This window comes from Panulirus ornatus, chromosome 3 (genome assembly GCF_036320965.1).
Source record: "Panulirus ornatus isolate Po-2019 chromosome 3, ASM3632096v1, whole genome shotgun sequence".
Taxonomy (NCBI): Eukaryota; Metazoa; Arthropoda; class Malacostraca; order Decapoda; family Palinuridae; genus Panulirus; species Panulirus ornatus.
The window spans coordinates 3,236,523-3,250,143 of record NC_092226.1 but is presented as its reverse complement, the minus strand read 5'-3'; the positions used below and the strand labels follow the sequence as shown (position 1 = coordinate 3,250,143).

The 13,621-nt window shown below is 40.5% G+C and overlaps 1 protein-coding gene across 3 annotated transcripts in view; it reads left to right on the top strand.

The window, feature by feature from the left end:
• The window catches only part of LOC139760043 (uncharacterized), a 300,444-nt gene that overhangs the window by 99,388 nt on the left and 187,435 nt on the right, over positions 1 to 13,621 (top strand). For all 3 annotated transcript variants that reach the window (XM_071682807.1, XM_071682799.1, XM_071682788.1), the window contains one exon: positions 7,850 to 7,914. In XM_071682807.1, the coding sequence (XP_071538908.1) occupies positions 7,850 to 7,914 (65 nt within the window). The remainder of the gene's footprint in view (positions 1 to 7,849; positions 7,915 to 13,621) is intronic.

Here is a 13,621-nt window from a genome sequence, read left to right as displayed (position 1 = left end):
ACCATTTCAAAACACCCTCTTCTGCTCTCTCAACCACACTCTTTTTATTACCACTCATCTATCTTACCCTATTATTACCTACTCGATCAAACCACCTCACACCACATATTGTCCTCAAACATCTTCCAGTACATCCACCCTCCTGTGCACAACTCTATCCATAGCCCACGCCTCGCAACCATACAACATTGTTAGAACCTTAATTCCTTCAAACATACCAATTTTTGCTTTCCGAGATAATCTTCTCGACTTCCACACATTCTTCAAGGCTCGATAAAAACTTTTCACTGCTTCTAACAACTTGCCTCCCACACCATATATTCTTAATACCTTCCACTGAGCATCTCTATCAACTCTGTCATATGCCCTCTCCAGATCCATAAATGCTACATTCTATCAACTCTGTCATATGCCCTCTCCAGATCCATAAATGCTACATACAAATCCATTTGCTTTTCTAAGTATTTCTCACATACACTCTTCAAAGGAAACACCTGATCCACACATCCTCTACCACTTCTGAAACCACACTGCTCTTCCCCAATCTGATGCTCTGTACATGCCTTCACCCTCTCAATCAATACCCTCCCATATGATTTCCCAGGAATACTCAACAAACTTATACCTTTGTAATTTGAGCACCCACCTTTGTCCCCTTTGCCTTTGTACAATGGCACTATGCAAGCATTCCGCCAATCCTCAGGCACCTCACCATGAATCATACTTACATTGAATAACCTTACCAACCAGTCAACAATACAGTCACCTACTTTTTTAATAGATTCCACTGCAATACCATCCAAACCCGCTGCCTTGCTGGCTTTCATCTTCCACAAAGCTTTTACAACCTCTTCTCTGTTTACCAAATCATTTTCCCCAACCCTCTCACTTTGCAAACCACCTCAACCAAAACACCCTATATCTGCCACTCTATCATCAAACTCACTCAACAAACCTTCAAAATACTCGCTCCATCTCCTTCTCACATCACCACTACTTGTTATCACCTCCCCATTAGCGCCCTTCACTGAAGTTCCCATTTGCTCCCTTGTCTTACACACTTTATTTACCTCCTTCCAAAACATCTTTTTATTCTTCCTAAAATTTAATGATACTCTCTCACCCCTACTCTCATTTGCCCTCTTTTTCACCTCTTGCACCTTTCTCTTGACCTCCTGCCTCTTTCTTTTTTACATCTCCCACTCATTTGAATTATTTCCCTGCAAAAATCGTTCAAATGCCTCTCTCTTCTCTTTCACTACTAATCTTACTTCTTCATCCCACCACTCACTACCCTTTCTAATCTGCCCACCTCCCACGCTTCTCATGACACAAGCATCTTTTGCACAAGCCATCACTGCTTCCCTAAATACATCCCATTCCTCCCCCACTCCCCTTATGTCCTTTGTTCTCACCTTTTTCCATTCTGTACTCATTCTCTCCTGGTACTTCCTTACACAATTCTCCTTCCCAAGCTCACTTTCTCTCACCACTCTCTTCACCCCAACATTCTCTCTTCTTTTCTGAAAACCTCTACAAATCTTCACCTTCGTCTCCACAAGATAATGATCAGGCATCCCTCCAGTTGCACCTCTCAATGTATATATACATATATATTTATTTTTTTTTATTTTACTTTGTCGCTGTCTCCCGCGTTTGCGAGGTAGCGCAAGGAAACAGACGAAAGAAATGGCCCAACCCCCCCCCATACACATGTATATACATACGTCCACACACGCAAATATACACACCTACACAGCTTTCCATGGTTTACCCCAGACGCTTCACATGCCTTGATTCAATCCACTGACAGCACATCAACCCCGGTATACCACATCGCTCCAATTCACTCTATTCCTTGCCCTCCTTTCACCCTCCTGCAAACCACCTCACACCACACATTGTCCTCAAACATCTCATTTCCAGCACATCCATCCTCCTGCGCACAACTCTATCCATAGCCCACGCCTCGCAACCATACAGCATTGTTGGAACCACTATTCCTTCAAACATACCCATTTTTGCTTTCCGAGATAATGTTCTCGACTTCCACACATTCTTCAAGTCCCCCAGAATTTTCGCCCCCTCCCCCACCCTATGATCCACTTCCGCTTCCATGGTTCCATCCGCTGCCAGATCCACTCCCAGATATCTAAAACACTTCACTTCCTCCAGCTTTTCTCCATTCAAACTCACCTCCCAATTGACTTGACCCTCAACCCTACTGTACCTAATAACCTTGCTCTTATTCACATTTACTCTTAACTTTCTTCTTCCACACACTTTACCAAACTCAGTCACCAGCTTCTGCAGTTTCTCACATGAATCAGCCACCAGCGCTGTATCATCAGCGAACAACAACTGACTCACTTCCCAAGCTCTCTCATCCCCAACAGACTTCATACTTGCCCCTCTTTCCAAAACTCTTGCATTTACCTCCCTAACAACCCCATACATAAACAAATTAAACAACCATGGAGACATCACACACCCCTGCCGCAAACCTACATTCACTGAGAACCAATCACTTTCCTCTCTTCCTACACGTACACATGCCTTACATCGTCGATAAAAACTTTTCACTGCTTCTAACAACTTTCCTCCCACACCATATATTCTTAATACCTTCCACAGAGCATCTCTATCAACTCTATCATATGCCTTCTCCAGATCCATAAATGCTACATACAAATCCATTTGCTTTTCTAAGTATTTCTCACATACATTCTTCAAAGCAAACACCTGATCCACACATCCTCTACCACTTCTGAAACCACACTGCTCTTCCCCAATCTGATGCTCTGTACATGCCTTCACCCTCTCAATCAATACCCTCCCATATAATTTACCAGGAATACTCAACAAACTTATACCTCTGTAATTTGAGCACTCACTCTTATCCCCTTTGCCTTTGTACAATGGCACTATGCACGCATTCCGCCAATCCTCAGGCACCTCACCATGAGTCATACATACATTAAATAACCTTACCAACCAGTCAACAATACAGTCACCCCCTTTTTTTATAAATTCCAGTGCAATACCATCCAAACCTGCTGCCTTGCCGGCTTTCATCTTCCGCAAAGCTTTCACTACCTCTTCTCTGTTTACCAAATCATTTTCCCTAACCCTCTCACTTTGCACACCACCTCGACCAAAACACCCTATATCTGCCACTCTATCATCAAACACATTCAACAAACCTTCAAAATACTCACTCCATCTCCTTCTCACATCACCACTACTTGTTATCACCTCCCCATTTGCGCCCTTCACTGAAGTTCCCATTTGCTCCCTTGTCTTACGCACTTTATTTACCTCCTTCCAGAACATCTTTTTATTCTCCCTAAAATTTAATGATACTCTCTCACCCCAACTCTCATTTGCCCTTTTTTTCACCTCTTGCACCTTTCTCTTGACCTCCTGTCTCTTTCTTTTATACATCTCCCACTCAATTTCATTTTTTCCCTGCAAAAATCGTCCAAATGCCTCTCTCTTCTCTTTCACTAATACTCTTACTTCGTCATCCCACCACTCACTACCCTTTCTAATCAACCCACCTCCCACTCTTCTCATGCCACAAGCATCTTTTGCGCAATCCATCACTGATTCCCTAAATACATCCCATTCCTCCCCCACTCCCCTTACTTCCATTGTTCTCACCTTTTTCCATTCTGTACTCAGTCTCTCCTGGTACTTCCTCACACAGGTCTCCTTCCCAAGCTCACTTACTCTCACCACCCTCTTCACCCCAACATTCACTCTTCTTTTCTGAAAACCCATACAAATCTTCACCTTTGCCTCCACAAGATAATGATCAGACATCCCTCCAGTTGCACCTCTCAGCACATTAACATCCAAAAGTCTCTCTTTCGCACGCCTGTCAATTAACACGTAATCCAATAACGCTCTCTGGCCATCTCTCCTACTTGCATAAGTATACTTATGTATACCTCGCTTTTTAAACCAGGTATTCCCAATCATCAGTCCTTTTTCAGCACATAAATCTACAAGCTCTTCACCATTTCTATTTACAACACTGAACACCCCATGTATACCAATTATTCCCTCAACTGCCACATTACTCACCTTTGCATTCAAATCACCCATCACTATAACCCGGTCTCGTGCATCAAAACCACTAACACACTCATTCAGCTGCTCCCAAAACACTTGCCTCTCTTGATCTTTCTTCTCATGCCCAGGTGCATATGCACCAATAATCACCCACCTCTCTCCATCAACTTTCAGTTTTACCCATATTAATTGAGAATTTACTTTCTTACATTCTATCACATACTCCCACAACTCCTGTTTTACATATATATACACAGACATATACATATATACACATGAACATATTCATACTTTCTGCCTTCATCCATTCCTGCCTCGCCCCGCTGCACATGAACTGACACCCCGCTCCCCCCCCGCGTGCATGCGAGGTAGCACCAGGAAACAACAACAAAGGCCACATTTGTTCACACTCAGTGTCTAGCTGTCATGTGTAATTCACTAAAACCACAGCTCCCTTTCCACATTCAGGCCCCACAAAACTTTTCATGTTTACCCCAGACACTTCACATACCCTGGTTCAATCCATTGACAGCATGTTGACCCCGGTATATCTTATTGTTCCAATTCACTCTATTCCTTGCACGCCTTTCGTCTCCTGTATGTTCAAGCCCTGATCGCTCAAAATCTTTTTCACTCCATCCTTCCACTTCCAATTTGGTCTCCCTCTTCTCGTTCCCTCCACCTCTGACACATATGTCCTCTTTGTCAATCTTTCCACACTCATTCTCTCCATGTGACCAAACCATTTCAGTACACCCTCATCTGCTCTTTCAATCACACTCTTTATTACCACACATCTCTCTTACCCTTTCATTACTTACTTTGATCAAACCACTTCACACCACATATTTTCCTCAAACATATCATTTCCAACACATCCAGAACCTGAAATCAATTAGACAGGGACAAAATGGAATCATTAAGTTTTTCATGGAAACAACAAAAATGCACATGACATACATGAATGCATAGTAAGGAAGTTAGAACTATTATTGAATGCGATTCTGGGTGATCTAAGATATTTAAGTGGAGTGACTTAAAAAACATTCAAAAGAAGAGTAGACTCTTAGTTGAAGACAATACCAGGTGAACCTAGAATAGATAACTGTGCCAGAGAAGTAATTGTTGAAAAGAAAAGCATCCATACATCAAGCAGTTTAAGTGAAGGGATGAGGTGAGATGGTCAAAAGAAACATCATTCATCAACATATGAGTCCAGCAGTAAGTACAACATGCTAGCTCTGCCACAATGGCAAAATTTGCCAGGGAGGTAAGTAGATATCCACCTCCATCTTCATTGCTTGCTCAACTTCACAACACCCTCAATGTCAGCAACTTTTGATCTAACCTTTATGTGTCAGGTCAGCCACCTCTTCACTTCATCATTCACAATGACCTGACCCTTATGAAGATACTGATTGTTAGGGAGAAAATTATATAGAAATTAAAAGAAAAAAGTACAAAAATCCCATTTATCCTTTCAACATTGTCATTTCACATAGAAACCCACACCATCCTATCACTGATCCTTCTGTTGTTTCCCCAGACCATCTATTAATGTCATATTCCATTTGGTTTGTTGCCAAGAAATGCGTAATAGTATTGCTTTTCATGTTTCTTTATAAAAGTTGTCTTTACACTTGTTTCACTTAAGAACCTAGAATTTGCATCTTTCCAATAAAGAAGTATTCTCAGACTACTCATCTACCTATTCTATCTATCTGTCTATATGTCTGATGCCCATTCCCTTAGGGAACTCCCTCAAGAGGGTGGCCATGACAAAAGTGTCTCAATAAATGCTGAACTCTAGTGCCACTTCATAGCCTTTCATGCCTCACCCTTGACAGACCACTGGCAAAGGGCAACTCTAGCACAGTTTTTTCAGAGGCTCCTACCTAATATTCCTGCCAACTTCTTCTATCTATGGGTCTACCTAATGTTCCTGCATAATGCTTCAAGAACACAGGTGATACTTTGAGTGAAGGAAATGGGGACAAAGGTGTAACATGTGAGGAAAGGAAAGATAGAAACATTTGTAACATGATTGAAAGGAAAATGGTGACCACTCATCATGCATTAAGATACCTATGCTCTTTGTATAGCCATTTATACTATTCAGTATACATGATCATAATGCCTCACTCCATTCTATTCCAATAATTTACCACCCCAGAATTTTATATTGTTGACACAACGTATGGTAAATACATTACTGTCCAGAAAATGTCAGCCACTTCCTCCACTTATGTTCAGTAGCCATTGTTCTTAGAATACAGTCTGTCACCTGTATTTACGTATCTTGTCATAAGTGGCTGCAGTTATTGTATGCCCCTGATGTCTAAGGCCACACGTATCTTTCCTGGGAATTAATCTAGAACTTTGGTCCCTTGACCCATACCTCACAAACTGTGAGAAGGTCAGGTCTGTCAATTTCCTAGGGGTAAACTTGGTTTCCTGCTGTCAGATGAACTTCACTACCCTCAGTGATATGTATTGTATTTTTACAGATGTGTGATGATTAAATTTTTGCTTGAGCAAGTAGAGATAAACTTTCACATGTCTCATATATTGCAGGTATGTTAAAAAGTTAATGCTGATCCTTATTATCTCATTAACATTACATTTGTTCTGTTAGTCTTTCTTTTTTATTTTCCATAGATGCTTTTTCACTCTAAAGGCATAAGCAGTTTACAAACATATTCTCGTTTGATGCATTTCTAAGAGGAAATGCCTAAAACAGATGAATGTTGGAGTTTTTTGGGATTAACTTGTGTTCTGTACATAATACAGGTACCGTAACAATTATTCGGAAAGCCTAGAACTGTAGGTGATCTAGATTTCAGGATTTTCTGGTTTTCTGGAACTCAGCCTAATATGTATGTGAAATATAATATAAACAATGAAAAGTAAAGAACAAAATTTTATTGAAGAGATACAAAATGATAACCTAAAGCAGCTTCTGTTTGATTTTCAATAATCCACTTTAAATTCTTGAAGTATAGAATACTTTGTAAAGTATAGAATTGAAAATTTAAAACAGACGATGGAAAGTAAATGAAGGAAAATAAAGATCGAAACTGTTTTTACCACATAGCCACAAATTTATCCTCTTCAAAAGCAGGGTCTGGTTAATCACTATTAATCCACTAATCATCATCTGAAAACAATTCAACATCTGGAATGACAGGTATAGTAAGAAGCACAGGTATTGGAAGTCGAAGGTTGAAGCTCAGGTCGAACTTCACTCGAAAGTTTCTGATTGATCTTTGCAAATATGTCCTACAGAATCCGTTGTTTCATATACTTTGGTTTTTCTTCTCTTGTATATCTTAAATTGACTTTATACATTGCTCACTGATAAAGCTCTGTTGCTCCAGTCCCTGAATCAATTCCCTAGTCAGACTGATGCACCTATCTGTTTACACTTTCTTTTCTTCTTTCAGTGTGCTAACCTCACCTCCGTCATCATCACTCTCATCTGATTTGTTCTTATCAGAATTCATTACCATGTTTACAATTTCCCTGTCAGTGAGTTGGAGCACAACTGGAGTGTCATTGTCAAATTTTATACACTTGTATAGCCCCTTCATCAAGTGACGTGGCTGCTTGACATGATGACCCTTTTGCATAGAATAAAACCGGCCAGCTTCAAAAATATCTGGATTTCTGGAACTTCCAGTTTTCTGGAACCCAAATAAATGGTTTGGTACCTGTATGTCTATTTGTTCACCATATTTGTGTGTTTTTACATGTTCATCTCCTTTTATCACAGAAGAGCAGCTAAAACAAAGAGAAGATAACAGCCTTGATTCTCACCTTAGAACATCAGCATCACAGGTTAGGATGTTACATTTCTAGTTGTAGATTGATTTTATTCCTTATCATTTTTTGCGAATTGAATTTCAGTCTTTTATAATAGAAGAATTTTGAAGAGAAATACCATCCATATCAGTATTTACTGGTACAGTAATAATTTTGGTGATATTCTATATTATTACATTTACCTTATGGAATTGGAATTTTTTTTATACTGGCCATATATGTGCATACATAACAAGTGATTGTTTTCCTTCTCTTCATACCCGAAACAAATACTGTTCTCTACATTCACAAAATGAATTTTGAAAGGTCTGACCTCAGTACCATAGTTGTATAAAAAATCATATCATTCTCTTGTTTACAAGCTATCCTTGAATGCAAATACACGATCTCACTATTCTTGAATGCAATTTTGTCATGTTCTTGCAACTGTTTTCACCAATCTGAAATATTGTTTATACTAATTTTTTTGCAGCTATTCTTATTCATATTCAGGTCACATAAGTTTATTCTTAGGAGAAAAGGGACTTCCGAACCGCAATACAGTGAAGTGCCTGCATCACGGTAATACCATTTGTAACTGACAATACACTTGTAGGCAATAATCAACAATGTTACATATGTATTACCTCCAGACTTTAACATCCTCATTAGTGCATTTAAAAACCTTTCTCTTGACCTCCTCCAATTTCTCATATGCATCTCTATCATTTGCACTCCTTCCTTGTAAGTATTGTCCAAACATCTCTCTCTTTTCCCTCTAACAACTTTACTTCTTCACTCCACCACTCACTACCCTATCTAATCTGCCCTCCTCCCATCTTTCTCATGCCACATGCCATCACTGCTTCCCTAAATACATCCCATTCCTCAACCACTCCCCTCACACCATTTGCTCTTGCCTTTTGCCATTCTATGCTCAGTCTTTCATGAAATTTCTTTACAGAAGTTTCCTTTCTAAGCATAGTTGCTCTGACCATCCTCTTCTCTCCTAAATCTCCCCTCTTTTTTTGAAAACGTCTAATCTTCACCTTCATCTCCACAGGATAGTGATCAGACATCCCACCAGCTGTCCTTCTCTGCTCATTTTCATCCAAAAGTCTCTCTTTTGCATGCCTATCAATTAATACATAATCTGGTAATGCCATTTGACCATCTCTCTTACTCACATATTTGTACTTGTGTATATTTCTGTTTTTAAACCAGGTATTCCCAATTACCAGTCTTTTTTCAGCACAAATTCGCAAGCCCTTCACCATTTCCATTCACAACACTCAATGCCCCATGCCCACCAATTATACCCTCAACTGCCACATTACTTACCTTCGCGTTCAAATCACCCATCACTAATACTCGGTCTTGTGCTCCATAACTGCTTACACACTCACTCAGCTGCTCTTATAACACTTGCCTCTCATGCTCTTTCTTCTCATGACCAGGTGCATAAGCACCAATGATCACCCTTGTCTCATCATCCACTTTCAGTTTTACCCACATCAATCTAGAATTTACTTCCTTACACTCTGTCACACACTCCCACAACTGCTTTAGGAGTAGTTCTACTCCTTCCTTAGCTCTTGTCCTCTCACCATCCCCTGACTTTACTCCCAAGACATTTCCAAACTGTCCTTCCCCTTTTCCCTTCAGCTTCATTTCAGAGAGCCTGAGTATCCAGGTTTCTTTCCTCAAATATACTACCTGTCTCTCCTTTCTTTTTATCTTCGTTACATGCAACCACATTCAGACACCCCAATCTGAGCCTTCGAGGAGGATGAGCACTCCCTGCGTGACTCCTGTTAACCCTTTTAGAAATTGAAGTACAAGAAGGGGAGGGTTTTTAGCCTGCTGCTCCCACCCCTTTAGATGCCTTGTATGACATGCGGGGAATACAGAGGTTCGTATTGGAGGTGGAAAGATGGAGTGAAAAGATTTTGAGTGATTGGGGCCTAAACATACAGGAGGATGAAAAGCATGCAAGGAATAGAGTAAATTGGAACAATGTGGTATACCAGGGTTGATATGCTGTCAGTGGACTGAACCAGTGCATGTGAAACCTCTGGAGTAAAGCATGGAAAGGTCTGAGGCCTGATGTGGATAGGGAGCTGTAGTTTCATTGCATTGCACATGACAGCTGGAGACTGAAACCACTCTGCTCTTCCTCAATCTGATGCTCTGTACATGCCTTTACCCTCTCAATCACTACCCTCTCATATAATTTCCCACGAATACTCAACAAACTTATTCCTCTGTAATTTGAATGCTCACCTTTATCCCCTTTGCCTTTGTGCGATGGCATTATGCATGCATTCCACCAATCCTCAGGCACTTCACCATGATCCATACATACACTGAATATCATACCAACCAATCAACAACACAGTCACCCCCTTTTATAATAAATTCCACTGCAGTACCATCCAAACTTGCTGCCTTGCTGGCTTTCATCTTTTGCAAAGCTTTCACTACCTCTTCTCTGTTTACCAAACTATTCTCTCTGACCCCTCTCACTTCGCACACCACCTCGACCAAAACATCCTATATCTGCCACTGTAATATCAAACACATTTACCAAACCTTGAAAATACTCACTCCATCTCCTTCTCACATCATCACTACTTGTTATTACCTCCCTTTTTTGTGTATATACGTATGTGTATATGTGGATATTTTGATATGTCTATGTATGTATAAGTCCATGTATGGGTATTTATGTATATATAAATGGATAGATCATTCTTAGTCTGTTTCCTGGCACTAACTCGCTGATGTGGGAAACGGTGATCAAGTATTATAAATCAATTTAAGGAAGGAGTAGCATTACTTCTGAAACAGGAGTTGTGGAAGTGTATGATAGAGTGTAAGAAAGTAAATTCTACATTTATGTGGGTAAAACTAAAAGTGATGGAGAGAGATGGGTGATTATTGGATATATGCACCTCATCATGAGAAAGATCATGAGAGGCAAGTGTTTTAGGAGCAGCTGAGAGTGTGTCAGTGAGTTTGATGCATAAGACTGACTGGGTATTAGTGATGGGTGATTGAAATGCAAAAGTTAATAATGTGGCAGTTGAGGGTATAATTGGTGTACATGGGGTGCTCAATTTTCTGAATGGAAATGGTGAAGGCCTTGTGGAATTGTGTTTTGAAAAAAGACTAGCAATTGGGGATACCTTGTTTATAAAGAGAGATACACATAAGTATATGTATGCAAATAGGAGAGATGGTCAAAGGGCACTATAGGATTACTGTTTATTTTGATAGGCATGTAAAAGAAAGATTTTTGGATGTAAATGTGCAGAGAGGGGCAGCTGGAGGGATGTCTGATCACTGTCTTGTGGAGGCGAAGGTGAAGATTTGTAGAGGATTTCAAAAAAGAAGAAAGAATGTTGGGGGGAGGAGAGAGTGATGAGAGTAAGTGAGCTTGGAAAGGAGACTTATGTAAGGAAGTACCAGGAGAGATTGAATGTAGAATGGCAAAAAGTAAGAGCAAATGACATGAGGGGAGTGGATGAGGAATGGATTATTTTTAGGGAAGCAGTGATGGCATGTACAAGAGATGCATTTGGCATGAGAATGGTGGGAGGTGGGCAGATTATGAAGGGTAGGGAGTGGTGGGATGAAGAAGTAAAGTTATTAGTAAAAGAGAGGACTTTGGATGATACAAGGAAGGAGTGCAAATGACTGGGAGATGTATAAAAGAAAGTGGCAGGAGGTCAAGAGGAAGGTGCAAGGGTTGAAACAGAGGGCAAGTGAGATTTGGGGTGAGAGAGTATCATTAAAAAGTAGGAGGAGTAAAATGATGTTTTGGAAGGATGTAAATAATGTGCATAAGACAAGAGAAAAAGTGGGAACATTAGTGAAGGGGACAAGGCTGGAAGTAACAAAAGGTAGTGATGAAGTAAGAAGGTGATGGAGTGAGTATTTTGAAGGTTTGTTGGATGTGTTTGATGATAGACTGGCAGATGTAGGGTGTTTTGGTTGGTGTGGTGTGCACAATGAGAGGATCAGGTCAAATGGTTTTTTAAGAGAGAGAAGAAGTAGTGAAATTTTCAGATGATGAAATTTCAGCAAGGCAGCAGGTCTGGATGGTATTACAGTAGAAGTGATTGAGAAAGGGGATGACTGTGTTGTTGATTGGTTGGTAAGGATATTCATTGTATGTATGGATCATGGTGAATTGCCTTGAGGACTGGCGGAATGCATGCATAGTAGCATTGTACAAAGACAAAGGGGATAAAGAAGAGTGCTCAGACTACATAGGCATAAGTTTGTTGAGTATTTCTGAGAAATTATATGGGAGGGTATTGATTGAGAGAGTGAAGGCATGAACAGAGCATCAGATTGGGGAAGAGCAGTGTGGTTTCAGAAGTGGTAGAGGATATGTGGATCAGATGCTTGCTTTGAAGAATTTGTGTGAGGAACACTTAGAAAAACAGATGGATTTGTATGTAGCATTTATGGATCTGGAGAATGTATATGATAGGGTTGATAGAGATGCTTTGTGGAAGGTCTTAAGAGTATATGGTACGGTAGGCTCATTGCTAGAAGCAGTGAAGTGTTTTTACCAAGGATGTAAGGCATGCGTACGAGTAGGAAGAGAGGAGAGTAATTGGTTCCCAGTGAATGTCGGTCTGTGGCAAGGGTGTGTAATGTCCTCATAGTTGTTTAATTTTTTTATGGATGGGATGTTCAGGGAGGTAGATTCAAGAGTTTTGGAGAAAGGGGTGAGTATGCAGTCATTTGGGGATGAGAGAGCATGGGAAGTGAGTCATTTGTTCGTTTATGATACATCTCTAGTAGCTGATTCGAGTGAGAAACTACAAAAGTTGGTGACTGATTTTGGAAAAGTGTGTGAAAGGAGAAAGTTGAGAGTGAATTTGAATAAGAGCAAGGTTATTAGGTTCAGTAGGGTTAAAGGACGAGTTAATTGGGATGTAAGTTTGAGTGGAGAAAAATTGGAAGAAGTGAAGTATTAGATATCTGGAATGGAATTTGCAGCAAAGAGAACCATGGAAGTGGAATTGAGTCACAGGGTGGGGGATGGGATGAAGGTTCTGGGAGCGATGAAGAATGTGTGGAAGGAGAGACATTATCTTGGAGAGCAAAAATAGGTATGTCTGAAGGAATAGTAGTTCCAACAATATTATATGCTTATGGGGCATGGGCTATAGATAGGGTTGTACAGAGGAGGTTGGATGTGTAGGAAATGAAATGTTTGAGGACAATATGTGTTGTGAGGTGGTTTGATCGAGTAAGTAATGAAAGGGTAAGAGAGATGTGTGTAAATGAAAAGAGTGTGGTTGAGAGAGGAGAAGGTGTGTTGTGACAGAGGATATATGTGTCAGAGCTGGAGGGAACAAGGAGAAGTGGGAGACCATATTGGAGGTGGAAGGATGGAGTGAAAAAGATTTTGAGAGATTGGAGCCTGAAGTTACAGGAGGGTGAGAGGCATGCAAGAATAGAGTAAGTTGGAACAATGTGGTTTATTGGGTTAGACATGCTGTTAATGGACTGAACCAAGGCATGTGAAATGCCTGGGGTAAACCATGGAGAGGTCTGTAGGGCCTGGATATGGATAGGGAGCTATGGTTTCAGTGCATTACACATGACAGTAAGAGACTGAGTGTGAAAAAATGTGGCCTTTTTTTGTCTGTTTTCCTGGCACAACCTCTCTGAATTAGGGGGTAACGATGCTACCTCCTGTGGGGTTGGGTAGCACCAGGAA